The sequence below is a fragment of the Passer montanus genome, unplaced genomic scaffold, assembly GCF_014805655.1.
Source record: "Passer montanus isolate IOZ18808 unplaced genomic scaffold, ASM1480565v1 scaffold76, whole genome shotgun sequence".
NCBI classification, from domain to species: Eukaryota; Metazoa; Chordata; class Aves; order Passeriformes; family Passeridae; genus Passer; species Passer montanus.
In genome coordinates this window covers 1,354,310-1,381,339 of record NW_024372813.1, presented here as the reverse complement: position 1 = coordinate 1,381,339, position 27,030 = coordinate 1,354,310, and the positions used below count along the sequence as shown (strand labels likewise).

General features: G+C 45.6%; 1 protein-coding gene across 1 annotated transcript; it reads right to left on the bottom strand.

Moving 5' to 3' along the window:
• Nucleotides 1–1,752: 1,752 nt before the first annotated feature.
• Nucleotides 1,753–25,259, bottom strand: ZDHHC15 (zinc finger DHHC-type palmitoyltransferase 15). Its single transcript, XM_039731110.1, has 13 exons — nt 25,186–25,259; nt 23,493–23,587; nt 17,807–17,833; nt 15,648–15,742; nt 14,863–14,983; nt 13,789–13,858; nt 13,389–13,421; nt 12,199–12,319; nt 10,713–10,845; nt 9,418–9,544; nt 8,770–8,879; nt 7,544–7,624; nt 1,753–6,585 (listed from the first exon to the last, which is right to left on the bottom strand). The coding sequence occupies exons 1-12, from the start codon at nt 25,242–25,244 to the stop codon at nt 7,581–7,583; spliced, it is 1,035 nt and encodes a 344-aa protein (XP_039587044.1). The 5' UTR covers nt 25,245–25,259; the 3' UTR covers nt 1,753–6,585; nt 7,544–7,580.
• Between the last annotated feature and the right edge of the window lie 1,771 nt (nt 25,260–27,030).

The following is a 27,030-nucleotide window of genomic DNA, read 5'->3' as shown; positions in this document are numbered from 1 at the left end:
CCAGAACCTGCCCTTACTGGAACTTTGGGGAAATCCATGAACACAATATAAGCCATTATTATTTTTACATGTATCCATATTCTACAGTTGCAGGATTGGGGAATGTTGTCTCCAGTAGTGTCCTTACCTCTCACCAGGTGAGTGGAGTGCTGAGGTCTGGGCTGCCCACACCAAGGAATCTTTTTGTCACAGATAAAGAACGTTCCCTCTTCCAAGCAGTAATTCCAATTAATTAAAGTTGTGTAACACCTCCAGAGAGGAAATGTTTAGCCCGAGCATAGGAAATAACCATTCACAAGTCTAATTCATTAGCCAAAAATGGTTTTAATGCAGTCCTTGCCTGCAGTGCAGTATAAACCATAATAAAAAACAACAAAGCAGAACATACAGGATATTCAGCTGTAGAAACTGTACAAACACTTGGAAAATACCAGTGAAACTCCACAGAGCATCAGTCAGAGCATTGGTCTGACAGTTAAAACTGTACAAACACTTGGAAAATACCAGTGAAACTCCACAGAGCATCAGCATAGTCAGAGCATTGGTCTGACAGTTAAAATGAGTATCCAAGGCTTTTGTAAAAACCCATTTTATATCAAAAGTCTCAATGCCAGCAGCAGCAGCATTAAATTCCTGAACACAACACCCCAAAGGTGGGCAATCCTGGTGTGACATTCCTTGGAAAATAATTACTTCCCATCGAATTAGGGGGAGGGATGTGTATTCAGGCACCCTTCTGACTGGAGCAGCTGCCAGCCCCAGGCCCTGCTGGGCTCCTAAGAAGCAGCTGGAAGCAGTTCCCACTGCAGGGATGGCTGCTGTGTCCCAGTTTGTCAGCTCCATGGGGATGGCTGATCCTGCCCAGAGGGAGCTCCCAAAGGGCTCCCCTGGCCCCAGCAGCCCCTGCAGTGGGGTTCTGCTCCAGCCCCTTTTTCCAGTGTGTGAAACCCCCTGGCTTTCCTGGGCTGACATTAAACCCTCCTGCTAATTACCAACACCATGCTCTGCTGTTTTCTGATCCTGAGATTTAACTCAGTTCTATCCTCTGTACCACAAGCAGCATTTTCAGATGAGGAGCGGCCATCTGAGCAGGCAGATGATAAATTTATAAAATAACAAGACCTTTCCTACTTCTTGTGTTCCTAACCCAAAGTTCCCTGCTCCAGCAATGGATTTGGAATCACTGAGTGGCTCCATGAGTACAGCAGGAAGCCATTCCATAGTGTAGTTAACTCCAAAGAAGGATGGAGTTAAATGAGAACAGAGGAACCACAGCTCCACCTCCTCACCCAGCTCTCAGACACAGCCCTGTCCCTCCCAGGGAAGGTCACCTGCCCCAGCCCAGCAGTTCATGACTGCAGCAGCATTCCAGGTGCTGAGGGAGTTCTGGGACACATCCTGGAGGCTCCCAGATCCTCCAGAACAGGTGTGGGGGGAATAATACACCAACACTTTCACTGTGGGCTTTTTTTACAGAGGGAAGTGCTGAGGAGGGGCTGCACACACCTTCCCCAGGTTAGAAGGGAGAGGGGGAGGCTGATTTTGTTGGGTTTCAGGCTTCCAGTGGGATTTAGTCCAAGGTTTAACCCAAGGAAGTGCTTCAGGAAGTACTGAAACAGCAGGGAAGCTGTCAGGTGAGGTACCTGTGTGTCCCAGGGCTGTCTGGCACCACCACTGCATGCAAGCAGGCATTTCTTTTCAAGCACAGCTGGAATGAGAAGCAGAGATGATCCCTTTGTCCTTTTTGTTGGATTTTTTTTTTTTTGTGGTTGTGGCTTCCCCCCTCCTTAGCATATTTTTTTTAAACAATGGCTGTTACCCACTGAAGTTTTACAAATGCTGCTGGTAAATCTTAAAACCTCATACAGAAAAAAAATAGTATTTTAAGGAGCATGCAGGCATGAGCAACTTACAGGCTTGTATTTGAAATGTAAACTTACATTTTATTTCACAAGGTTTACATCCCAAACGGAAGCTGGAGAATGAAGAAATGAGGCTTTTAGGAAAGAGAAAATGCAGGAAGTGGGATCCTGCTCTAAGCAAAGCCAGCTGGGCCTGATGATGGGAACCACAAACCAATACCTGACAAACAGAGATTAATTACAAATAAAACATGGCACAACTGCATAAAATGACACCTACTCACCTTCACAGTATCCAAAAAACCAGCACAAGCAGCTCACAGCTGAAAATATTAAACTGTATGTTCAGGAGGAAGAGGGAAGACTCAAAGTGGGATGGGAAAAGGACAAGAGACTAAAACCCTGCAGCAGTGGGTGTGAGCTCAGTGCCTGTGACCAGGGCAGGAATGCAGCACTGGGCAGGAAGAGCCCATGGCAGAGCCAGGACAGGGTCTGCCAGGCCAGAGCCCCTCTGCCATGCAAACACCTTCAGTCATCTGAATGATCTGATCAGTTCAGAGTCAGTTTAGGTTTGCAAGAGTTCTGCAATAAAGCAGAAGCTGATAGAATTGGAAAAATATCAATAAAATTGAGGTATTTTCAAGTACTATGGATCCATTTCAGAAATCTGTACCACAGGAGTCACAGAAATGAAAACGTGACCCTTTTGAGTTAATTAGTTCTGGCTTAATAAACAAGGTCAGTAGTGGCTCCTTTCCCCTGCTAATTAAACCCTTCCATGAGTGCCTCAGCTCTGCACAGAGCAACTGCTCAGCAGAGTAACTCTGCACAGAGTAACTGCTCAGTACATCATTCTTCATAGCTAAATTCAGGGGAAAAACAGTAATTTCTTTTTCCCCTTTATATTTTACATTCATATCACATGACAGACTTTATGCATCAAGTTGTGCTTTCAGTCCAGACCAGCATCTAGAAGTACAGAGCTGCAGCTGGTGTGGATTCTGCTGAATCCACTCCTGTTTGTCCCAGGAAGCAAACATTCATTGCATAGTGTGATTTGGAAGCTTCCTGATTCTCACCAGTGACTGCACCCCACACACACACTGGGTACAGCCTCCTCAAACATACAGAATGCTCCCTGCTTGAAGGAAAACAAGATTATCCTACTCCAAAAACTTCCAACTCAGCAAGAGAAACCTGGCAGCGCAGTGGGGGTTGCACAGTCCTGGTTCCTTGGGCAGGACTTGCTGGCCCAGGGCTGGATAAGGACAATTGCACAGAGAAACATCAATGTGATGCTCTGTCTGGGTTTTTGGACCTGAATGTAAATGGGACAGAAGGGGGGGAGGTGGGCAGGTGGCTGTTAGTGGTCAGTTATTTCAGAGGATGAATCCAGGAGCACAGGGATAACAATGGAGGCATCACAGTAAAGTCCAACAAAAGAGTTCCCTCCTTTCCATGGTGACATCACTTGGAAAAGTTGCTCCAAGCTGAGAAAGCTGTAGTGTAGATCCAGTGCTAAGCAGAGAAAGCAGCCCCTGGAGGGGGTGAGACAGTTCCCTTGCTGCCTCCACAGTGGAACACCTCCAGCAGCCCCTGCAGCCACACAACTGACAGCAGAACTGGGACTGGAACCTTGACAGCTCTCCAGGTTCCCTGAATGGACTGCACCTACAGCACACACCCAGAGTGACAGTGAGCACTGCTGGGGTGCTCCTGGCACTCAGGGTGCACCTGGAATGCTGGGCCACCAGCACAGGCAGTGTGAGATACACCCAGGATGAGCTGGGATCACTGGCCAGCTCCCAGAGCTGCAGTGTCCTTGCTGTTGATGGGACTTGGGGGATGAGTGCCACTCCTGGAATGCTGGGATGGAGAGTGCAGGCAGGGCAGGTGGGGGAGAGGTTTGGTGATACAGCCCTTACAATCAGTGATGATGGTGGAGAGCCTCTGGATGAGGATCAGGGCATGGAAAACAAAGGAGGTGCTGCAGTGGGCTGCAGTCAGAGCCCCTGAAGGGCCACTTGCAGGTTAAAAAAACCTATCACACACTGGGCTGAATATTCTCTTTTGTCACCTGCAGCCTGAGGAACTGTTTTCCAGTGCATTTACTCAGCATAAAAAGGACAAAGGCCAGGGGTAAAATAAGGATATCACCTTCAGTGAGCAGAAGGGAACAAAATGGAGCTGCTCACTCAGACATGTGGGTTTTTCCCATTTTGTTCTGCCTCACTTTACACAACTTTGGGTTTCTTTCACATTTCATTAAGCTTTCCAGCATCTGATGTGTGGATATTAAGAAGTGGCTCTGAAGTGATAACTTTGTGTTGTTTCTACCTGGACAAGTTTGTTACAACCACGGGAGGCTGAGCTGCTTTGAAGGAAAGGGAAGAGATAACCATAATTAATTACAAGAAAAGTGACTAAATAAAAGTTACTTGGAAATATGTAAATCCCTTTCTCAATCTGAGCTTGGAACCAGTGCCATCATAAAGATATCTGCCTTAGTATTAGAAGACAAAACCTGATTTTCTGTACTCCCCAATGAGCAGTGCAGCAGCAGGAGCAGGCAGGGGAGCTCCTGCACAGCTCTGCTGCTGCTGCCTGGCACAGGAACAACTCAAATAAAGGCAGGGCTGTAACCAGAGCCAAACCCAGGAGGGGGACAAGGACCTGCTCAGAAAACTCCTGTAAATCCACACAAGCTCTGTAAATTCACACCAAAAAACCTTCCTGTAAATCCACACAAACACTTCAGCTGGCAGGATGAAACAGAAAGTCACCAAATCACCTTCCTGGTTTTATAGACAAGGAATTTAAAGTTTTTAAAGGCACAAATAGCACCTCTGCAGGTGCTAAATTCTGGCTGTGTTTAGCTGCCATCATCCTCTCACGCTCCCCCTCCAGAGCACATTTTGCCAGGAATGAGGGGATTAATTCAGCTGCCACCCTGCATCACACACAGCACAAGGTCCAACACCAGATTTGCATTAGAAATGCAGCTTTAGATTGACAGGAAAAACCCTTCCAGCACTCAGCAGCCATGTGGTGGCAGAGCCACTCAACAGATGGGGCTCAGGTGGCTGAAGCAGGAACATTTTCAGTGTTCAGGGCCACCCTGAGGAGAGACACAAACCCACAGGAGCCTGGGCCAGCCCACCCTGGCCCCTCACAGCCAAATGCAGCAGTGAGACATCGCAGGGAGGTCAGCACTGCCTGCTCCACACAGACTGCAGAGGCTGAGGGACAAAATTCCTGCCCACAGGGCACGGATCAGCCAGAAGTGAGACACCTTCTCTTAGGGAAGGAACCTCTGCAAGGCTCTCCTGGCTCACAAACACATTCCCTGTGGCAGCAGCAGCAGAGGAACAGAGGAAAAAGGGGTTTAGTCTGTAGGCAAAACCTCCACCTCCAAATTCAGCTCCTTTCTGCTGGCATTCACAGCTGCTCCTGTAGTCACTGCCAACACCAGTGGGCTGATAAACACAAAAATGGGATAGAAAATGGTACTAAATGATCTTAGAGGCAGTACACCAATACTTTTAGCATGCACCTAATTCAAACAAGAATGATGGACTGGGCTGAATCATGCAGATTAAAAAAAAAAGGACTCAGGTCTAGAAAAATATCCATAATCCAGCCAGCCACGTCTCAGTTCCACTCCCCAGAACAAAAACAGGGATACACCTCTTTGACTGTAAATGCAGCAAAATGCAGAAACAAATCTGATCACCTCTTGTGCAGAAACCCCTGAAGCCAGTCAGTGCACTGAGCTGGGAAGAAGTCTGAAAAATTCAATTGTGTCTTCAGCAATTTGGGGTTCAAGCCACCCCTGTGGAGTGCAAACTCCAAACACGACTCTTGGAGCCAAACTTTCAGTGCATGTTTTGAATTCACATCTTCCTTTCTGACTCCATGAACACACAAATCTCCATCAAACACTGATCCAGGAATGAGATGATATTTTAACCCTAGGAATTAATGCAAACTGGACTGTCTGAAGTTCCCTTTTGCATTTTAGGAGCCTGCAAGTAGGATGCAAGAGCACTATAACCCAAACTCAAGGAAAATAACACCCCTAAAAATGTTTTAAAGAACCTATGGCCACAATATTCTTGAATCTTGATACTGGCAATGTGAAATTTTATTTTCACTCACAGCTGCACATGTACATGTGCATGTTCAGCACTTTTGCTTTCAACACTCTCACATTCAGCTACCAATTTAGTGCCAGCTTTAACTGGGTCTGTCTTGCATTGAGCTGAACTCAGAATTTAAATACATTAGAAAATGCCACTTGTCAGAGAAGGTTGGAGAATCAGCCTCAAAATAAATAACCATCCCCAAGAATATTATGGCTTGGAAGAATTTCAAGAGCTTGAGTCCCTGATGTTTGCAAAATGAAAAGGCCTTCGGAAACACACTCGCATCAACATTTTTACCCATTCTGAATAAAAAATATAGAGTATTTATAAAATAAAGAGAGCAGGCCAAAGAAGATTGGCCACAATCACTCTGTAAAATTGTTCTGTTAACTCTGTAACTTAAATTTATAAAGCCTTGGGACATCTGGACAGCAGGATTCCTGGAGAACACTCTGGAATGCAGATTCCCATCAGACAATACTTCAGGATGTTTTCTCATCTTGAAGATCCACCTGTTTTCTGCCCCTCAAAACTGAAGTCCTTGCCAAGAGAAGGGATGTTGGCTCCTGAGAGGGAAGCTGAAATTTAAAGAAATACAATTGTGCAACCACAGCAGTGCTGTTAGGAGGGACTGAGGGCTGATCTGGGCTTTGGGAGTCGTTTTAAAGCCATGAAGAACAACAGGAAAATGCTGATTTTGCCTGCCCTGCTGGGATGGCAGGATGCAGCCCTCAGTGCTGACAGAAAAACACTCTGGGGTTTCTCTTAGTGGGACAAGGCAGACTCCTACAGGGTGCCCACAGCCAGCAGTGTGGAGGGGCCCTGTCTGCCAGGGGAGCCAGGCAGGGGCTGCAGTGCTCTGCCCCCAGTTCCTGACTGCCTTGGCACTGAGAGGGGCAAACTGCACCTGGCAACTGCACCTCTGCAGTGGGACAGCAGGGGATGCTGCTGCAGTCTGGGTCAGGTCATCCCCCTGGGACAACAGGACACTGTGCCCTCCTCACTGCCTGCAGCTCCTGGGGCAGGGTGTGTGTGGAGCATCTCCCCCGTTCTCCAAGTCAGAGCAGGGAATGTTCTGGAAGCAGCACCTGCCCCAGCTGGTGTCAGCTCTTGTGGGACCTGCCTTTCCCAGGGGGAGAGAAAGCCTGGAGAAGAGTGACAGCTGATGTGACATCACAAGGCACCTCCCTGCATCCCCAGCTGCAGCTTGGCTGTGCTCAGCTTCAGTTCAACAGCTCACCTGCCCTTCCCACACCTCCCATGATCCCAGAATTTCCATCTTGCCACTGTCCATGTTTTCCAGAGGAGCTGCAGGGTCGGTGTCCTGCCCTTCACAGAGTGCTGGTGGCTCTGGTGTCACCTGTGCCACACCCAGCCCAGGGCCTCTGAGAGCCTCTGCTTCCCTTCAGGGCCCCTTGAACAAGGGATTTCTGGGCAAGCTGGAGAAATATTTTTCTGCTAAAGCCCAAACCTTTTCAACATCACCTCCCCACTCCCTGCAGAGCACTGATTTGAGGGAAATAAAGAAAGGAATACCTTTCTGATCCAGCTTTACACCACTGTTTTCACACTGCTATGTCTCCCTTTCTATGGCAAGGGATGAAGCTTCACCAGAACCTGTGAAAAGCAAAGCAGTTAGAGGCAAATAAATCTGGTTTTCTCACTGAGAATACATATTTCACTAAGCATGGGGTTGTGTTTTTATGGATAATTACAAACAAAAATAGACAAGCACTTGTCAGAGAGAACTGAACAGCTGTTTTAAACTGAGATTACTCTATTATTGGCTTTATTTATTTCATAACCAAGTCACAAGCTTTAAAGCCACAAAGACAAATAAAGGTCTTGCAGTTTTAATGGAACATTTCAGGTCTTTCTAGTTAGACATTTTTACTGGCTTACCTCTGTTGTGTAAGTGAGAATCTGAATATTTCAGCTGAAAGGACCCACAGTGATCATCCAGTTCAACTGCCTGGAAATGTCAGTTATTTTATAAGCTCTATAAATTGGAAGACTTCATATAAGCTCCAGACCATAGTCTGGGGTCTGATCTAGCCAAAAATCACCTCACTGCCACTGTTTTCATATGGAAGAATTAATTATTGATTCAGAGAATTTGAAGTTCGTAAAAATTGGAAGAAGCTCTGACTCATTCCTACAAGAGTTATTTTAAACATCATTAAAAATTCACAGAAATGCCATAGTTTGCTATTTTTAAAGCATATTTTGTTGGTTTTAAAACTCATTTGTGTTACCTTGTGTAAGTACCAAAATGTATAGAACCAACCAGGGAGAGGAGGTAAATTTACTCTGGAAATAAAGCTGGACAAAGTATATATAAAGCAGCTTCCTAAACTGCAGTATCCCTGAACTCCTGTGTTTGCATGCCTGATTTCACACACTGGCACAGGATAAATACACTTTAAAAAATCTAAACATTCTCCTTCTTGCAGGCACACTTTACATCCCAAATAACTGGGCTGCAAGCAGCAACATTTACATGTAAACACTCTCAGTTTGTGGCAACTTAATTTTCTCTAACCCTTGAAACACCTTTTAAGTTCATTCACCTGCAAGTAGAAAGTTATTAAAAAAAAAGAAAGAACTGTTTCCAAAGCAGAGCTTATTTTTAGTCTGTGCTCATTAATCAAGTCCCAGCTGCCCAGAGATTTAACCAACACAGTTTTTTTTATTTTATTAGCTCTTATAGTTTATTTATTGGCCACTGTAGGTCAGGACAACTAATTTCATTAATTCCTTACCCTGAGGCTCTTCATCTATTCCATCCTCTTCCCACTGCTCCTCATTTGTCAGGAGAGGGTTCCGAGCTTCACTCAAGGTTCTCATTGGGAAGAAATGTCCATCCCCCTGGCTGCAAGGGAAAAGGCAGAGAGGGACACTGCAAAAGCAGCAGGTGACTCTAAAAGATGACCATTTCTCTACATTTTTTCTGTTGCCAGTATTTTCCACGTTTATTTAAAATCATCTTTAAGCTTGCAAAGCACCATGTCTTATCTTTCTTTTTGGTTCTCCATTTTTTCAAGGTCTCTGGAGTACAAAAGTTGAAACTTGTGGCCTGGAATCCAGTAATTTTTAGCAGAAGGTAAATGTGCTAATTTGAGCAAGCAATTTGAACACAGAAAAAAAGCCCTGGAAAAATGTGGGCAGTTAGAAGTGACAGAGGAACTAAGGAAAACATTTACGAAAACTAAGCAAACAGGTATAAATTTTATCAATTTATCCCACAGATTCTTCAGGGCAGAAATCTCACTTGTGTTTGAGTGACACCCAACAGAAAATGGTCCCACTCTCACTGAAAGACACATAAAACCCTCACTTTCCTGTGACCTAAGCCTGTACACAAAATGTGAAAAACTGTAATTATATCAGCTTTTAGCAGGGTTACTTACCTAGAGGCAATAGGCAGCAACCAGAGCTTTTTTTCTTCCCCAAACACTTGCTGGAGATTCTTCACAAAGCCAAGATTGAATCCATTTTTATCTGGGCCATTTTGAAACACTGGAGCTGAGAAAGCCTCTGCAAACAGAGGCAATTTCAGTGGAAAAAAAATGAAAATCAATGGCAAACACTCTGAAACAAGGTTGTGCATCTTGTAACCATCTAAAGCCAACGTGATGTAACAGATTATAGAGATACAGCACTACAGAGTTTCAAAATAATGATTTTCCCATTTTGCACAGCCTGTAAAGACTTTCCAGCTGAAGGCAGGAATTTGGTTGTGCAATTGAACCTAGAGAACAGTCAAACCAACCCACAATGGGTTGTTTCATCCAGAGAATGGAGTGAAAAGATTTTCCTGTGGGACTTGATGAAATTCAGAGGGTAAAGGATTCTAAGTAAAAAACTCTGCAGGATGAAGTGGGTTGGTGTTCAGTGCATATTCCAGAAGTGGCACTGCAGATTTCAATCACCTCATTCGTTAATGTTAGAATGAACAAGCACCAGGGACAAACAAATGCAAATATACTCTGGGTTCTGCTGGGGCATAAAATTAAGAAAAGAAAGGAGAGAAGAACCTTGAGTGCCTTAGGAACAGCTTGATCTCCCCTCTCAGCTGCTGCACAGGTCTGATGTTTTGGGATAGATGAGCTTCAGTGCCCCATGAAATGACTTTTGAAGTAAATCACTTGATAAAATCAGAATATTTGCTCTCTCTTGAGAGTGTCTGTTTTGTTACAAAACTTTATCCCAAAAGCTTTGTAAGTTGAACATTTATCTGAGGACAAGCAAAGAAACTTTGGCAAAATGATACTATTTTAGACTATAATTTCTTTAATTTTACAGTCACAACTTCTGTGCCTTTATCAGTAAAGATGGACACTGTGTTTCCCAAGCTCACCAAGCTGATTGGGGAGCACCTCAGTACAGGAATAAGCCATTATTCCTGAAAAGCTGCACTCATTTCACAGCAAATGCAGTTTTACATATGCTTAACACTTTTATAATTGGACTTCTACACTCTAAGGCTCTGCTTTCCCTAAAAAAGCTTTTGTCACACCAGCTAATAAATGCAGCTCTTTTGCAGAGACCAATTTCTGCAGCTTGTACCAAGACCTTAAATCTTCCTCCCCTCATACACCAGCAGGAATGTACAGAAATAGAACAAATGCCTTCTTTTCTTCTCTTTTTTTCTTCTTACAGCACCTTTGGTGTCTTACTAGAAGGAAGAGACAGAGAGCCTTACCTAGAGTGGATCTGTTCCTGCTGACGAGCCAGCAGTGGTAGCCAAACAGAAACATGAGGCTCACAAAGAACATGACTGCCACAAAGAGAAGGAAAAGGATGTGAAATTTGGAACGTCCATTGGTCAGCTCACCCTGGAAAGGAAAGCAACACAGAACAAGTGATGGGAACAAATTAAAGATGGAAATTATTTGTACTTAGACATATAACTCTAAAACTCTTATTGTGAGTTCTCAAACTTTTACAGACAAAGTGAATATTATATATAAAGCAAAAAGAGACAAAGAAATGAATGTGGTTCATTTCCCCTCCTGTACCACAGCACAAAGAGTAGGGGGTGTCATTAACCCTTGGTATGGCTCCGAGCCAGCCCACCACAGCTGCCAGGTGGGCATGAACACCCTGTGCCCGTGGGAAATGAGCAGGCAGAAGCTCTTGAAGCCCTGTTTAAGTTCTGCTGAGTTTCCTGTGCACACATTAAAATTCTGCACCTTGCTCAAGGTAAGCCCAGAGAAACCTGCCCTCCACATCTGCAGCTACTGGGGAGTGTTAGAAATGAGCACAGATGGATGGGGAAAGTCTAAAAGCCAAGTGGGACATTCCAAGGAGAAGAAAGGCTCCTTTCCCTCTGCAGCAGGACGTGCCAGAGGTGCCCAGCAGGGACACAGGCAGGCTCTGGGGACCTCCTGGGCTCAGGGCTGTGCCTTGCTGAGTGTGGGGAACAATTAGTGCACAGCAAAGGTACTTAAACACAAACAGACACAGTTACTGAGCAGAGGGGACAGAAATAGAGACCAAGGGCCAGTGTCTTGCAGGAGCTGTCAGCTGGCCTTGCTTGCATAGAAGCAATCAGCAGTAACTGAATAAAAGCCTCCTCTGGGTCACTGGTTGTAAATTGAGGAAGGAGGCCTATGGGGGTTAGAACCCCGGCCCTGCCCTGCCCCGGCCCTGCCCCGGCTCTGCCTGCACTGCGCGCGCCGGGACAGCCCCCGAAATCTGCATAAAAGCCTCCTTTGGGTCGCTGTTTTTAAATTGAGAAAGGAGGCCTATGGGAGTTAGAAAATGAACAAGGGATTTCGACCCGATTTTTCTCTTCCGTAAAAATATGTACAAATGATTGCCAGGACCTTACACATCATGAACAAGGGATTTCAACCCAATTTTTTATTTTCATAGTAAAATATGTACAAATCACTGCCAGGACCTTACACATCGAAGCCAAACTTTCAAAGGGACACCCATGCAAACACAAGGACAGGGAAGGGATAGAGCCCCTCTGCCAGAAAAAAATCTACAGTCTGAAGTTCCTTGCTTCTTGCTCTGTGCATTTTGGACATCTAACAGGAGGTGGACTCCCAAAGGGCCCAGGAAACACCTCCCAGGAAAATGCAGCCCCTCCAGTGCCTGACAGCAACAAAAGCACCAAGAGTCACTAAAGCCCACGAGACTGACAGGAGATGAAAAAGTAACCGGATTTCATGACTTACTGTCCAATACTTAATGAAATACTTGAAGACTGTTGCAGCAATATACAAGCAATACAACAAAGAATAGGCTAAGAACAGTAGAAAGAATTTGTAGTTAGAAAATCCAATGCAGTTATTCACCCTGGAGGACAAAAGCAAAGTTGAAATCAGGATTGGTGCAGCACACGGTGGTTGTAACACACAGAGCACGATGGCTTTGGGGGCTTTGAAACCCCTGATCACACAACCCCGTCTGCCAAGGAGCAGCTCCCCTTGGTGGCCGAAAGGGAACAGAACCGATGGCTCTGCTCCTCCCTCCAACCCTTCCTGCGGGCCGAGGAGAAGCGCAGTTCAGATTTTTGGAATTGTTTCAAGGCTGGTACCACAGGTGAGTGGGTCACAGAGGCAGCAGCTCGTTCCTCCTGTCTGGCTCTTGTCTGCCAAGGAAATCAGAGCCGGGAGTTCTGTGCTGCTTTACTCCCCTGCAAACCTCAGGAGCCACCTCACCCCTGCTGTTTGTTTACACACAGCCCAGTTAACCCCACTCCTGGTTAGAATTCTCCATGCACAGGACAACTCCAGAAAGGAACACGGGGATGTACAGAAACCCCAGTGGGTGTTTGTGTCAGAACTCAGGTTTGGAAAATCCTCTCCAATTTTGATCACCACGAAGGTTCAGGTAGGGAAATGTTTGTGTTGCTTCTGAATTCTTAAATCTTCCTTTTTTTTTTTTTCCAAAAAAGGAAGAGTTTAAGAAATTTAGTGGCAGCAACTCTGAAAGGTGAAAGCTCAATTATTCCATGCAGCTTTCTGCAGACTGTCTCTGACCAGCATCAGTTCAGAAACAATCCACGTGCAAATGTTGTTATAGGAAACACCCCAAGTGCAGCTGAAACACTGAGAGAGCCCAAAGGAAAGGCTAAGCTGGAGTTCCTTCCAAATTTAAATAATAGTTAATGAGTGAATTAGCAGTTGGGGTTTAAATTTTATCAGTGTAATAGCATTCTTACACATGGGTTATGGAGTGAACATGAATGTTTTGTTAAGATTTAATTTCAAGCAATTTCAAAGTGCAATTATTTTATAAGTTTCCCAAACTAAAGAGATGGATGGCCTAAAATGTGAGAGGAATACAGACATGAGGGGTTTACAGAAATATATCTAAGTAACCTTTCCTTTCAGAAAACCACAAACCAGTATCTAGGACATACCATGGACAGTGATGATCCATTTTTAGCACACACCTGCAAAAGGACAAAAAAGAAAAATGGAAGATTTTTAATTGGTACTTCATTACCAACTGCAGATCAACAGCAAAACTTTTATTTTTGTGAGGTTTCTACACAACAGATGCTTAAAATTATACTGTCTCTAAGTTTTTAAAGGTAGATATAATTTTAAGATTATACATTTCTTAGTGTTTGAAGACCAACCAATGTCCTTTGGTCCTTGTGTAGAGATATGAGAATGATTTCTGCCCTAGAGCTGCAGAGCTGCAGCTGTGACAGAGACCCTGGGGAATCTTTTTGTGTAAAAAGACACAGGAAGGAGCAGCCCACTCCCAAAGCCTTGTGGTGACTGCACTTGGGTGAAGGGCAACCCATGACTTACATGGCACAAACAGAGCAATGGTGACAACGGTCAGGTTTGATCAGCTGGCATCTGTCACAGAACCGAATCCCTGGAATCAGAGACAAATGAACACAAAACTATGAAAAATGGCTCTTTTTTCACGTGCTAGTTGATACTGTGCTCATTTCCTAACTATTCTTCTTTTCTCTGTCACTTCAGCAGGTGACCTGGTGTTTGCTGCAGGTCACAATCAGGTAAGCAACACTCATAATTCTGATGAAGACTCACAGATGGGGCAACAATCAGTGAAAGCATAAAATCCTAGAACCATGGAATGCTTTGGATTGGCAGGAACTCTAAAGTTCATCTCATTTCACCCCCTGCCATGGGCAGGGACACCTCCCACTGTCCCAGGCTGCTCCAAGCCCTGTCCAGCCTGGCCTTGGACACTTGCAGGGATCCAGGGGCAGCCACAGCTCCTCTTTGGACCTGAGCCAGGCCTCGCCACCCTCACAGGAAGGAATTCCTTCCTAACATCTATCCCAAACCTCCTCTAACCCATGCAGCCAGCTCAAAGGTGACAAACCAAAGTTGCACACTTGCCTCCACATTTACTCAGACTACCTACACTTCATTTTGATAATTCCCTATTTATTCCAGTTCTCTGCTTCAAAATTCTTTGGCTTGCCTGACAGAAATGAACAGGTCAGAGCCTCCAATATGAACACAGATTTCTTTAAGCTGTGAAGGGAGTGCAGCAGGCATTTAATCACTGAACACAGTCCAGAAAACTGGTCACAGAAATATGTCCTGCATCCCTAAGCCAGACTCCATTTTAGCAAAAATTACGACACATTAAATTATTCTATTGCTATTTCTAAATGCAGACAGCACATGTGGGCTGTTGGACTGTAAATGCAAAGGGTAACATCTTGCTCCTCAAAGGCAGCACCTGCTACTGCACTGAATTAGAGGGTTCAATGCCTTTTTTGTTTTCCCTGTGAGCACGGCAGAGGAGAGCAGGAGTCAGTGGGTGCCTGGGAGTGCTGCTGGTCAGCAGGATCCCCTGGTGCCAGCCTGTGCTGCTGGGGTGTGTGGTGGATGTGGGCTGACCTCCGTTGCCTGTCCTGGTGTACACCGGCAGCTTCCTGGCGATCTCGGCGAGGATCTGCCGCTGCACCTCGGGCCTCTCCTCGCTCTCGTAGCGCTCCTGGTCAGCGTAGGACATGTGGAACTGCAAGCAGAGGGCAGCAGGGAGCTCTCACCCGGGGCAGCACGGAGCCTGCCCAGTACAGGTGAGCTTGGACACGTTTTTACCTCCCATCCTGAGATTAATGCAGTGGGAAAATGTGGTTGTTAAGAAGACAAAGGGAGGCAGTGAGTGCTGGAGAGCCAGGATACTGAGAGACACGGCAAGAAGAAATGAAAAAGTGAAATTAAGGCTCATAAAACAACTTATTAGAATTGCTCCTATTGCTGCCCTAGATGAATACCATTACTCACTTTTGTAATACATTCAGCACCTCTCCAGTGAGCAAGAACCTTTATATTTTTAAATTTTTAAAACTGGGATTAGCTGTTATTTATAAATTTACATTCTTGTAATCAGGATCAGAGCAAGGCTGAGTATATTTGGAGTGCACAAATACTGAGCTCATTTTGTTGCTTCAATCTGAGTGCTTTATTAGTATTTCATAGAGAGGTAAAACAAAATGTGAAAAAAAAAATTAAATCTACTTATCCAAGCAACATGACAAAGTAAATATTTGGTTGAAAATAACTAAAACACATTTGCCTCTGACTGTCCTCTTCAGATCAACTAGACTGAAGGATATTTGAGTTCTCTTTAACATCTGTGCTTTTGTTCTGCAAGGAATGAAAGGTGTTGGCTCTCTTACCTTTTTGCCTGGTGGTATTGGGAGAGTGAAAACAGACTTCCAGTATGTCCACACAAAGAGCACAAAGAGAATATGGAATACTACAAGATAGGCCACTAAAAACAAAACAAGAAAAGAAAAAAACAGAGTAATGACTTCTTAAGCAAAGGTTTCATCCACAATGGGCATAATTCAAATTTTTCACAACAATGTCAAAAAAAAAAGAAGGGAAAAGACAGATGTCCATCCAGTGCCACCCATTATTGCAGTCCAGCCAAAATTCATGGCTGAGTGTCAGCAGCATCCAGAGCTCAGTCTCAGATCCTCCCCTGCTCCCATTCTGTGGGAGAGGAAGATACAGCTGTCAGAGAATTGTCCCACAGGGCAGGTGACAACCTTTATCCCTGGGAATGACAGGATTCCTGTCTCTTCCCCACATCCCAGGCACCAGCCCAGCAGAACTGGCAGCTGCTGAGCACTGTAAGGGTGAATTTTGCACCTCCCAGCATTGGGGTTCAGTTGTTACTAAAAGCAGTGGGAAGCAGAGTGTGCACTGTCCATCCCTGCACCATGTTCTTCTTGTGAGAGCAGAGAGAAATAATATGAGCTTTACATCACCAGAAAAAGCCAAATGCCTTATTAAACAGCTTTTACATTTGCCACAATTGGTACAATAAATCAGGAAAACTTCCCTCAAATTGATCAAAATAGGGCTGAGGAAGAATTGCAAACCAGCCCATGTCAGAACAGTCGGTTCTATGTGCAAACCTGATTCCAGAGCCTTTGGCATTAGCAGGCATTCCATGGACAGGGAGCCAAAGGAGCTGTCCTTCAGCTCCACAGGCTATTTGCCATTTCTTTAACACTCAACTCATTAAGACATTATCAAAGTTACAAGATGGTTTTATTTAAACACATCATTTCATTGCAGTAACAATCTTGTTTCCCCATTTCATTTAAGCTTCAAATTCTAAAAAATAAGCTTAAAATAACTAGTTGGAAAGTGAAATCTAAAATTCAAACACTTCTTAACTATGTCAAAACACTTCTTTTCCTGTGTGAAAATTGGTAAAAAAGGCCAAATGCATCAGTGAGACTTTCTAATGAGACAGCAAATGATGGGACACATCTCACAAGGATGTGATGGACTGTGGGAAGGAGCTGTGAATCACAGCTAAGTCATTCTCATGCTCCAAGCTGGTTTGAGATGTTATCCTCACACTACAGGTGGAGCTGAGCCATTTTTAATTAATATGGAGGGAGATAAATCTTGCAACAGGTTTAATTTTGTTGATCAGCCTAGCAGCACATTAGAGGAAGCTGACCTGGAGATGCACTAACAGATTAGGCAACAATTAACTTTCTTCTGCAGAGCAGTCATTAACATCCTGCTTTCTGCAGTCTCTCTGTAGCAATTTCAAACATCAGAACTGCTCTACAGGGGAAAGAGAATTTACTGGATGAAGCAATCTGCAGGATCTTTAAATGTCAGCTATGCTCTGCATGGAACAGCTTACACTACACCTACTTCTGTCCTTCATAACCCCTGAAGGAGGAAGTCACCAGGAGAACACCTGGATTAGCCAAAAGCATCCAAAGCACCTCCAGGAAAGAAGGAGAAAAATATTAAAATATCCACTGACTCCTTATTCTTAGAACATGGCCATTACCTCCACCAACACACCGGTCTGAAGAGTGTCATTGAGCCATCCTACTGTGCTGTGACTCAGGAGCTGTTAGTGGGCACCAGAACTGAGAGAAAACTTAGCAAAAATAGCTCTCACTGAAAGATCAAACGGAACAGCAAAAAAAGCCAGGTGGGCTGCAGATGGGAACTAGTATTTTCTGTTTGGCTTGTAAAAACAGCTCTGGAAATGTGAAGGGGAAAGGGAGAAGAGGGGTGTGGGTGTGCACAGAAACACACAGCTTTTCCTGGAAGAGTCAGAGGGATCAGAGCCTTTCCATGCTCTGCCCAGACTGTGACTAGACAGAGCATGTCCCAGAGCACCCAGGAGGTGCAGCATGCTGAGTTCCTCAGGAGGGTGCACTTACAGGAAGGAGACACTGAAAGAGGATGTACCTTTAAAAAAATGACAGCAAATATTTCTGATGTATCAGCCAGAACATTTGTGAGTCCTTTTCCAGGAAGACTGCATGGCAAATAATAAATTATCACGTACCTTTCTCCACAGGGTTGCTCACAGTCACTGGAAAAGAAAAAAAACATGTGTCCACAGAGGAAATATGAATCCCAGAGAAGTTTGTGACAATTAACATTTCTATGTGAAATACAGCCATTTGAGGAAAAATGTTCAAATTCAAGAGGCAAAGAGAGAGCCCACAGCTCAGCATCACACCAAGAGCATCCCTAACAACTCTTCTTCACTCACGCACACACCCACAGCAAGATGTTCACTCACTCTTACTTGTGCTGTGTTCTCCCTGCTTATAAAATGTGTCCTGTATATTTTGCATTAGGAATATGATAAAAGCAATCCTCTGGTGATGGTGAGGAGATCACCAGGGCTCCTCTAGCACCTGTATCTCTGCATTTACCACATACATGCAGCTGCTTTCTACTGGTCTCCAGGTGGCCTTGACCCTCCACTGTAAGCACTGTCCCAAAGCATTTCTGCATCAGCAGGATTAAAAAGTTATAAATTTCCCAGCTTGGGCCAAGTCAGCAATTGCAGTGACTGCATTGTTTTTACACACCCACCAGCAGAAATTTTACAACCCCTTCTTACTCCACCACAATGAGAGAAAAGCCCCTACTAACAGAAGCCCTCTGAGCAAGCAGCAAAAGGTGCATTGCTCAATGTAGTGACTATTTGAAAATCTATCCCTTATCTTAAAAGCCAGCATCCAGGTTTGACAGAAGAGACAAGGACAGCTTTCTTGCACTGCAAACAGGGAGTTCTGTGATGTTTTCATAGAGCATTGCTCGGAAGACAAAGCTTTGTGCCACACAGCAATGCAGATGAAAAAAGAAACAATCTGTGCCGTGTCTCTGCTCACTCAATTTCAGGTAAACAAGACTGTTAGCAACACTTCAGCTTTTCCTTTGCTTTGCTGCCAGTCAAGCTGTGATGAGTTTTCACAAGCACTGCCTGGCTCCCTCCTGACCACACCTGCAGCAGGGCCTGGCTGAGGATTCACCTGAGACAAGAGCACAACCACAGTGACAGAAAAGGCTCTGTGGCAGGATCACTGCTGTCACCGTGGCAGCAACCACCAGCCAAACGAGAACTGAGGTTCCTGCTGTGACTCACCGGGCACCCCAGCACTGAGAGCTCACAGCCAGCAGCAGGAGATGCCTCCCAGCCGTCACCCCACAGCACTGCAGTGCTGGGCACAGCTGAAAGTGCAAAGCAAGATTCCAGACAAAGCAGTCACTGTTTACAGCAGCTGAGAAGAGGCAGCCAGCTCAGCAAGCCTTGCTGTGCTGGAAACGTGGAGAGACAACATCCTCCTTGGCAAGGAACAGCACAGGCCAACAGTTCAGGCTCAAAGCCTGAAATAATTCAATCATTTCAACTTCTGCGCAGATAAACTCCTCCACACACAAATAAAAGAAACGAGAGAGAAATGAGGCAAAAAAACCAGGTGGGTGTGGGCAAATGAATGAATTTAAGCTGTGATTCCACAGAGCAAGCTGAGCTCCTGCCAGCTGAACCAGCACTTGCAGAGCAGCACAGCCCCAGTCCAAAGCTCACTGAAATCACCTGAGCCTCCTGCAGCAGCTGCACTGAGACCTGGGCCCAGCCCCTGCTCAGCATTACTGAATCTGCACAGCACATCTCAAAAGACTGACAGAGTTTCAGGAAAAGACTCCATATTTTTTCTCACATGTTCCATGCACCTCAGAGATATCATCCCATGTGAATTCTTGAAGGAAACAGCCCACAGCCTCAGAGATGGGATAAATGTGATGAAGTGCTTGGGGGCTTTGCCAAGTTGCTGATTAAAACAGGCCAAAGAAGCTGCATTTCATTCCAGCTCCCATGGAGAGAAAACCAGCAGGTCCCACTGCACTGCCAGCCCTAACACACACCTGATTTACTGAGCAGCACCAGAAGGCAGCTCCTGCCCCAGGACCATCTCAGACTGTCCTTTCTGGCACCTCTGGTTTCGTTTGTCTGCCTCACTCTGTCCCGAGGAGCCACAGCTCCTCCTCACAATTTCACAAATCCAAGCTTCCAGCTCTTCTCTCCACCAGAGCTGGCAACTCTTTTTTCCAACAGCACACTAAACCAGAAACAACAAACACGAGAAACTTTGCAACTTACTATACAGTTAAATTGCTACATTAAATATACAATTACCAGCCAGCATAAAACTTCCTCTTCTAAAATGCAATGTTTTCTGTGCTACTGTAACAACTCCACGCCCCAGTGCGATTTCATATGAATGAATTTCTTTCCTTTTCAGAACACAAACATAAAACGACTGTAAGGCAGCGCACAGACTGTTTGTTACTGTTTAGCTGATAAATCACAGCCGGACGTTATCAAACCCCAACAACGCTGCCTTTCAGGGCGGGATCCCCGGCCCGGCCCTCCCCTGCCGGGACAGAGTCTCACGAGTGCCGAACAGCGGCAGAGCCCGCAGCCGCCCGGCCGGGCACCAACCCGCGGGACCCGGAGCGCGCCGAGCCCGCCAGGGCCGGGCAGGAGCCCGGGACACCGCGGGCCGCTCACCCCGCGGACACGGGACGAGGAGGAGAGGAGGAAATGGAGAAGGCGAGGAAGAGGAGGACGAGGGAAAGAGAAGGAGAAGGAGGAAGAGGAGAAGGAGGAGGAAGCGGAGAGGGAGCAGGGGAATGCCCGAGCCCCCGGCCCGCCGCGCCCCCCGCCCGCAGCTCCGCGGGCCATTCCCCCTCTGAGGCGCGGCCCGGGGCGGGCGGGCCCCGCCGGGCGCGGGCGGCGCTCACCGAGGCAGAGCTCGCAGACGTATCCGTAGTAGGACCAGAGCAGGAGCAGCGCGATGAGCAGCACGGGCAAGACCTGCTCGGCTGAGCGGCCTGCGCGCCGCGGCGCCCCCTGGCGGGGCGGGCGGGGGCGCTGGGGCTGAGGGAGCCGCGCTGCCCCTCACAGCCGCCCGCTGCTGAGGCGGCCGCCTGAACCCCTGAGCTGTCTGAACCCCTGAGCTGCCTGAACCCCTGAGCTGCCTGAACCCCTGAGCTGTCTGAACCCCTGAGCTGCCTGAACCCCTGAGCTGTCTGAACCCCTGAGCTGTCTGAACCTCTGCTCTGCCCTGCCATGGCCCTGGGCTGGGGACGCGCTGCTGCCCCTCTGCTCAGCCCTGGGGCTCCGCAGAGCAGCACACCCGCGGCTGCCGAGGGGATGGAGCGTCCCTGAGGGGAAGGCTGAGGGAGCTGCGGCTCGGCAGCCTCGGGAGGAGACGGCTCATCCATAAATAAACGTCTAAAAGGAGGTGTCGGAGCATGCAGTAGGCTCTGCTGCGGGGGCCCAGCAATGGCACCAGAGGAATTGATGCTTGGGAAGTTTCAGCTGGACATGAGGAAGAGCTTCCCTGGCAGTGCCCAGCCCTGAGCAGAGAGGCTGGGAGGTCTCCTCCCTGGGAGGAGCTGTCCGGACACCATCCCGTGCCCCGTGCTCTGGGATGGCTCTGCTGGAGCAGGGAGGTGGCACCAGATAAACCCAATGTGGTGCCTCCCCTCCTGAGCATCCTGGACCTTGTGGCACTGTCCTGTCCCCTGCACAGACAGCAGCCTGGCACTGCCTTCAGTTCCTTCAGCACACACCTAGGAGTGTGTAAACATACATACATACATATACACATATACAAGTGAATATATATGTAATATTCACTTGTTACTATGGAATAGCCATGGGAGGATCAGATTCCACACACCTCATGGAACAAAAGGAGTGCCCACTCCAACATGGCATTTAATGTACAAAAAATAAAACAAAATAAACTTGTTACTATGGAATAGCCATGGGAGGATCAGATTCCACACACCTCGTGGAACAAAAGGAGTGCCCACTCCAACACGGCATTTAATGTACAAAAATAAAACAAAATAAACCCCCCTGCCCCAGAGTGCTCCACAACCCCCTCTGAATTTTGGCAGGAATCTCCTCATTCTCACTCTCAGTGATTTGAGTTGCAGCTCCAGGTAATTAACTCCACTCTATCATGTCTGGTAAGGAAATTAGTTTTCTCATCAAGAGAACGACTTCTCTGGTAGAATGTTCTTCTGATAAACCCCTAGTATAATTTGTGACGCTTTCTGGTCACCTCTTTGTTCAGCAAGGTTTTTTTCCCCTCAGAATTTGTTCTAAAACTTCCCTTATTGGGATCACATTCAGAGCTGTGCTGCCTCTACCAATCCTTTTCTCTTTTTCTCTCTTTGTGGTGCCTGTGGTACACCCAGGCACCACAAAGTCCTCAGACCACACCTGTAATTCCATATTTAGCTCTCTCAATATTTTAAGATGGATATGATCTACAACCTCTGGGGTTTTTTTGAAAAAATCTGTTCTCTACTGAGGTGACAGCTGTCTTAACCTCTTCTCTACCCTGCTCAGGCTTTACAATCAGTATTATCCTCTTCTCCAGACTACTCAATTCTTTCTTTAATATAAAACTTGAACTTTTTGGTACTTGTTTTAATTTTCTGTGTGTGGCTGAACTTAACCAAGATTTTGGGTAGCCCCTGCTGTCCAAAAGTGCCTTGGACAACACAGGTTGGCCTGAGCTGCATGTGACCCTAAACTAGAAATTGATATTTATTTTTACATATATACACACCCATATGAAAACCTCCTCCCAGGAGATTCAGGAAGGGGATTTAGAACACAAACACCCCAAGTTTTGAGGATTCAGGGGAAGAAGATGTGAGTGCCCCCTTGCTTTCCTTCCTCCCCCCACTACATAAGTGCTGAGGAGGAATATTTTTGCCAGCAATACATTTTATAATCATTAAGATTTAAAAATCACTCTTGTGAGTTAGATCACTCCCTGAAGCAACTCACAGAATCTCCTCTCCTGAGCCAGATGGGAACAGCACATCCATGGGACATTTTTCCTGCATGTTCCTGTAAAGCAGGAAGGCACCTTCCCAACAGACAGCAAAGAACAGGCAAAAGTGAGCAGACTGTGTCAGGTAAAGCCTCTGCAAATAAAGTTAAGACTTTTTCTTTTGTTCAACAGCCAGTTTTTCTAGGCTCTCTAAGGTCCACATGGATCATCCTCAAAATTCTTGTTTCCTGGGCTTGCAGGGGACACTTAGTTATAGAAACACGAGCTTATCTGAGGTGAGATCCCCAAATACAGCTCTTTAAAACAAAAAAATCAGGTGACCTTAAATCGTGTGATTCTTAGGATGTTTTTCTGCACTTGTGGTTCTGCTGGTAGCTCCCCATTTGAAAAATCTGGAGTGAGATGTAAGTGGGATAAGGCACCTTGTGCCCTTTCCAGAAATCAATACTGCATGTGTTATTCAAAGTAAATATTAAATCTAAACTGACCTTCAGCCAATTGTGAAAGGAAAGAAAAACCTCTCTGGGTGTGCAGTCTGACTGGGCTCCACAGAACTACAACAGTGAGATTATCCTAATTAACATCCCTATCTTTAAATTTAACCTGACCATGAGCAGTTTCCTGCTAAGACACATTTCACACAGCTTTCAACAGGGAGAGGAATTCTGCAGAGTTCAGCAAGCTGTGACTGCACTCACGGTGTAGCTACACTGTCCAAAACTGCTGCCACAGACTGCAGGAAAAGCCCCAAGTCCCAGCAGCTTGAGGGTAATTTAAATAAGGCTCATTATCACTGGTTCTTCTGGAGAAACAAATGGCTGGGTGCTTAAAGGAAGGAAGATGGTGGTGACTCACCAGTGGCACTCTGGACACCAGGGAATGTCATCCCCAAGGGCTGAAGACCAAGGCTGACAGCTGCTAGGATGGCTGTGGCACTGCTCCAAAACCAGCTAAAATAAATCAGGAAACAGTAGAAATCAGGAAAGAAATGCCAGTGTGTACAATTGAAGAAAACCCTACATGTACAAATTTCACTGAGATGCTCTTGCCTGTGAGAAAATGCTTTAAAAATCATTAATGGTAGAAAATGCTCAATTGTCCTGTTAAAAAAAAACCACAACTGGAAAATGCAGTTTGTCTTTGCAGTGCTGAATGTGAAACTGTGCTTGGGTTAGTCTGAATTTCAAAATTATATTCTGATTCAAAAACCAAAGTTGCACAAGTTACTTCCCCACTGTTCATTTCCAAACTTGCTTGAGCTGGTGACACACGAGCCTTGGAGCTGTGGGGAAAGTGAGCTGCAACCCCTGCAACCTGCAGGGAGCCACACCTTGGGCAGAGCCAACTTTTCCAACTACTCTGAAGCCAGGGCATGTAAAATAAAGGAGTGACCCAATTATCAGACATATTTTTATCAGGGTAGGTTACACGTGGTTTTGCTTATCAGTGACAGAGATCCAAGAAGATCTGATAATCCATGAGCTAAAATGGGAACTAAACCCAACCCTGACTGGCTCCTGAGCTCCTGCTGAGCTAAAAAAGCTTGTGAGCCCCAAGGCTGGCCCATTTTTGTCCTTTATTGTAGGAAAACACAGCAACCCTCCCTATCTCAGTCCCATCTTGGCCTTTCTCACATTGTACTTGTAGATAAGAGGAATCTCATCTAAAATGCTCGATGTTATCGTATCAGATTTGGGCTTTCTCTCAGAACTGCTGCAGCCCAGAGGAGCCAGGCAAAGCTTTCCAGAGCTTGCACTGAGGATTGGTACTGAGCTACCAGCAAGCTTATTTTTGTTACAAGCATTAAGAACTCTCCACTATGTGGGATAAGCCATCACATTTACACATTAGCACCTTCCCAGAAACCCCAGGAAAAGCTAGTTTTTGTTATTTCAGCAGGATTTTGCAGCTCTGTGCTGGGACTCCTGCATTTCACGGGAGTTTGTGCACACACACAATGGTCCTGTGCACACACACAATTTAAAATTTTTTAATTTATCCATACAACCCATGGATGCTACCTCGCAGTGGAGAAAGTCAATGAGGAAACTGCTAGCACATACTCATGTTAATCAGCAGGGCTCTAATGAAGCAGGTGGAGCTTTGTTTGAACATTCAGTTTTAACGTTTCTCTTCACCTCTCAGACAAAAGTTAGATTTAGACAATTATCCTTCCATTAATATGAAACCAAAGTGGATTGACTTTTTTCCCTTCAGGTTTCTCAGATTTTTTTGTCCTACCCAGCAGCAGCAGCCCTGCCAAGCTGCACACGGGGTGTTGTTTGCTCTTAGTCATCACCTGCATCTGCCCACTCCGATTTCTCATTTGTCCCATCCCCCACTGGAACATTTTATCCTAATTTAACGTGGAAATACGAGCAGGATATATGGAGTGTGCAACAGGGTCTGACAGCACAGACTGCAATTAAAGCTGTTTAAAATAGCACAAAACTGTTAATTGCCACCGAGTGAAAAATTGGCCATTTGCAGCAGAATTGTTCTCATTATTACACAGTTTGAAAGGATTTGTAAGGATTTAGGGACGCACAGGGAGCGAGTGCTGGCACCATTAGGGGGTGCTGGAGTCCACACAATCCCAATCCACATCCAGCCCCATCCAGTTCCAGAGCTGCTCGTTCTCCTCAGGGACAGCAGAGTCTCAGGAAGACAAATCTGGGGATGAAAAACCATAATCCTGTTTTGTCACGTGTATAAGCCTTGCCCAAATATCCACTGAAATATTTCCCCACAGCTATTGTCTTCACAGACCCCACAAAGACTCACGTCTGATCAAATGCACTTAAAAGGTAGATTTAGGTTAAAAGTGCCATGAAATATCATAAACCTGACATTTCCTATTTTCTAAATTCTTCATTTTGCACCCTAAATAACATTATTCTAGTAAGACAGCTGCTATCTATCTTTTCATACCTTTCAAAAGCAAAACATTAACACAAATATCATTCTACAGACCTGCAGCCAAGCTGTCTTACTCATCCCTCCTCTTCTCCTGGGCTGACCAAGTGAATCCTGAATTTCTCTCACGGCCATTTGCTATTTGACATTGGATTAACCACAGCAGTTGGCACTGACTGACTCTACTGACCTGATAGAGGGCTCTTTTTCCCTTGACTCTGTGAAGAATAAAGGCCTTCCTCACATGAAAGAGAGCTATGGAGAGAAACTTCACATCCAGAGAGGTTCCTCTGTGATGTCTTAAATCTCTGTCTTTTCAGCCAAAAGAGCCTTGTCCCACCTGACTGCCTCAAGGGAAGGGATGGGATGAATGCTGGGACAAATCCTGAGTTGCTACAGTGGTTAAAACAGTCTTGGAATCACAGATTTTAGGTTGGAAAAGACCTTTAAGGTTGTTGAATCCCACCAGTCCCAGGTGAGTGTGTGCTGCTGCTCCTCTGGGCTACACCACCCTCTGTCCCTGAAATGTTTGTGCACAGAAAACCCCACGAGGGGAACACAAACAAGAGAAAATTCTGCTTTCCAGTGGTTTCAATCAGTGCAGCTCTCCAAAAGAAGCAGGAGCATCTCCCAAGCCCCAGGGCTCCACCAGCCCAGGCCCCTGCAGAACCTGCAGGGCTGCAAACCCTGACTTCGGTCCCACAGAAGTGGGAGCAGTGTCTGATGAAATAAATATGACAGAAATCTGCTTTTTTGACTCAGTTCCTCCATGTTTCCCATCCTTCCATGTCTGTGAGCACTACAGCAGGATACCCAGTGTCTGGTTTCTGAAATAGCTGCCTTCTATAATTAGTTTTTTTAAATCTGTGTCTTTTTCAAACACTCCCTGATATCTTTTTTCCCTCACATTACTGACTTTTGAAAGTAGATAAACACTCTCCCAGCCAATTTCTTATTTCCTTATCTTTTAAAATAACACACTGTGGGGCTTGTAGTCCTCTGAGTGTGGTGAAGCTTCAGCAATATTTTTTTAAATTTAAGTCTAGGCCATCTTTCAAGAATGAGATGTACACGGTAATGTGATTTCTTAGAGTTATGTTTTAAGCCATAAAAATAAATATGCAGTCTCAGAGATGCAGAGAAGAAAGCGACATTTTTGTAACCTCACCACATTTTGTAAATTTTTTTTTTTTGCAAATCTTGGTTTTCTGTGTACCTGGTGGCCATGATTTCAGAGTTGAACAGCAGTGCTGAGTGCAGCCAGGCAGCATATGCTACGTGTAATTTTTTAATTTCCTGGTAGCAGCAATTCTTACAGGCACAATAGCAGGTTTGTTTATTTTTTGTTCTTCATCAACCCTTTTATTAACATTGTTAGATCTCCTGACTGCACCTGGCTGGGCAGTGACTGAGCATAATGGCATCTTTGCCCTGGGCTCTTGGAGACAGTGCATATGGATGGGGAAGGCAGCAGATA